Below are 2,007 nucleotides of genomic sequence, written 5' to 3' on the forward strand. Positions count from 1 at the left end.
AAGCCACTGGGTCCTGAAGGATGACTAGGTTTCTGGTTTGGAAACTGCAGAAATGGAATTTCCATTATAGTTGTTATTCTTTCATCAATTAATCAACCTCTGTATGAAATTACAAATTAAAACCCTCTACTTACCAGGTGCTACCAGTTGCATCCTTCCACATGCTGTAAGAATAGTCAGCATTTCTGTAGGACGTGATGCTCACCATCCCTAGAAGACACCAGAAAAAATAATGTGGCATGTCACTGTCTCCATGCCTGCTTAAAGAGTGCTTTATCAGCCCATGGGAATGGTAAACTTCTTCTGGTGTTGAGCAGCAAGCATATGCTCTGAGGCCAACACTGAGCTTCTCAAAGGAAGTGTATGAATTGCTTGAATTGGTAATTAATAAGTAGAACATTCTGATCTCAATCAAAGAGAAAGGAAGTGCTCTGTAGAGTTTGCAATACAGGTGTCTTGTCTCTCATCCAGGCATTTTGATAAGCTAAGCCAAAATGCTATAGAAATAGCATTTATTTATATGGTGGAATCCACATTGTACTTTTTTTGTTTTGGCAAAAATACTTTGTGATTAAGCTTTTATATAATTCATACTAATTTAAATATTAGCTTAATTAAAATATTAGCTTAGAAATCACTACATGTTTTTATGCAAAATATATCATTTTTACCTTCTTTTAACTTTTTCTTCAGGTTCTGTTTTTTAATGAGTGAGTTCGAATGGAAAATGTTCCAATGATTTCCTGTTTCCAGGTAATGAAAAACATAAAACACTGGGACAATGCTCATCAGCTCTGCTTCTGCATTCCCCTTGGGGAGGTGAGTTAGGGTATCAATGCCTTCCTGACTCAGAACTGTAGACAGGATCTCACCTATAAGCAATCCTGAAACAAAGAAGAAATCAAGGTAGACACAACCCATTTTCTTTTTTTCTTTTCTTCTTTCCTTGCTTTACCTTTGTTTTCATCCTTCCTTCCTTTTTCTTTTTTTCTGTTTTTTTTTTTTTTAAGAGAGATTTTTTGCCATAGAGTGTGTGTGCTTTATGAACAGACAGAAAGTGAGAAATCACCCCCCAAGGGAGGATGACTATGCTGCAATCTCCTCTACTCAAATCTCCTCTCAGGGTTTTGGGTATACACACACACACACACACACACACACACACACACACACATACCACACACACATGACCGACATGAATTTCAAGCTGCAGGTTCAGGACTTGAATGGCAGTTGACCATATGGGAGTCTAGCAATGTAACCACCATGCCATCTGTTGGTCCTGATGCTACCACTTTCTGTCAACTAATAGGAGAATATTCTAGGGAGGGAAGAACAACCATCTCTATGCTTTCTTTTTGATTTAGGTAGTTGGCTTGCCTCTCAGAAATGGGGTAAGAAAAAAAAAGGATCTGGTTAGGGACATGAAATTAAAAGAAACAAACAAACAAAAGACTTCTTCAAAATATCGGTATAGGGGCCAGAGAGTGGTACAGTGGTAAAACATTGCTGTGCAAGGCAATCCCACATGAGAAGGTTCTTGGTTCAAGTCCAGATACCTCCTTATTTCAGATACAGGCTTGCCCATGACTCAGGGTTGGCTGAAGGCTGGACATGGATTGTAGCATGTACCCCTCTTGAGGTACTGCTTATTTGTCTCTGTTGTCGTCTCAGTCATGGAAAAAAAAAACTGTAAAAAAGCACTATAATGTGATGGTAGATAATGTAACACAGTAGGCAGATTACTGCATAGAGAATATGGCAAATTAGTTGTAATTCAACCTGATAGCTTTAGCCATTAACTGATCCTTCCCATTAAGCAAAACAGAGGCTGAGTAGGGACTGCTTTGACCACTCTGTCTATAATTCACTGTGCAAGCTTGGGTGAGCCACTGCCTTATATATCCAACAACAAGGATATATGTGATCAGAAAGGTTCTTTCTAGTACTTTCTAGGATTCTAAGGTTTTTTTTTTTTTTTTTTTTTTATTTTCAGGGGCAATGGGG

The 2,007-nt window shown here is 38.4% G+C and overlaps 1 protein-coding gene across 1 annotated transcript in view; it reads right to left on the reverse strand.

The window, feature by feature from the left end:
• The window catches only part of C5 (complement C5), a 116,453-nt gene that overhangs the window by 46,823 nt on the left and 67,623 nt on the right, over positions 1-2,007 (reverse strand). The window contains exons 24-25 of the mRNA XM_006155491.3: positions 672-884; positions 135-210 (exon numbers count right to left, since the gene is read on the reverse strand). Coding sequence (XP_006155553.1) covers positions 135-210; positions 672-884 — 289 coding nt within the window. The remainder of the gene's footprint in view (positions 1-134; positions 211-671; positions 885-2,007) is intronic.

The sequence above is a fragment of the Tupaia chinensis genome, unplaced genomic scaffold, assembly GCF_000334495.1.
Source record: "Tupaia chinensis unplaced genomic scaffold, TupChi_1.0 Scaffold000455_1, whole genome shotgun sequence".
Classification (NCBI taxonomy): Eukaryota; Metazoa; Chordata; class Mammalia; order Scandentia; family Tupaiidae; genus Tupaia; species Tupaia belangeri.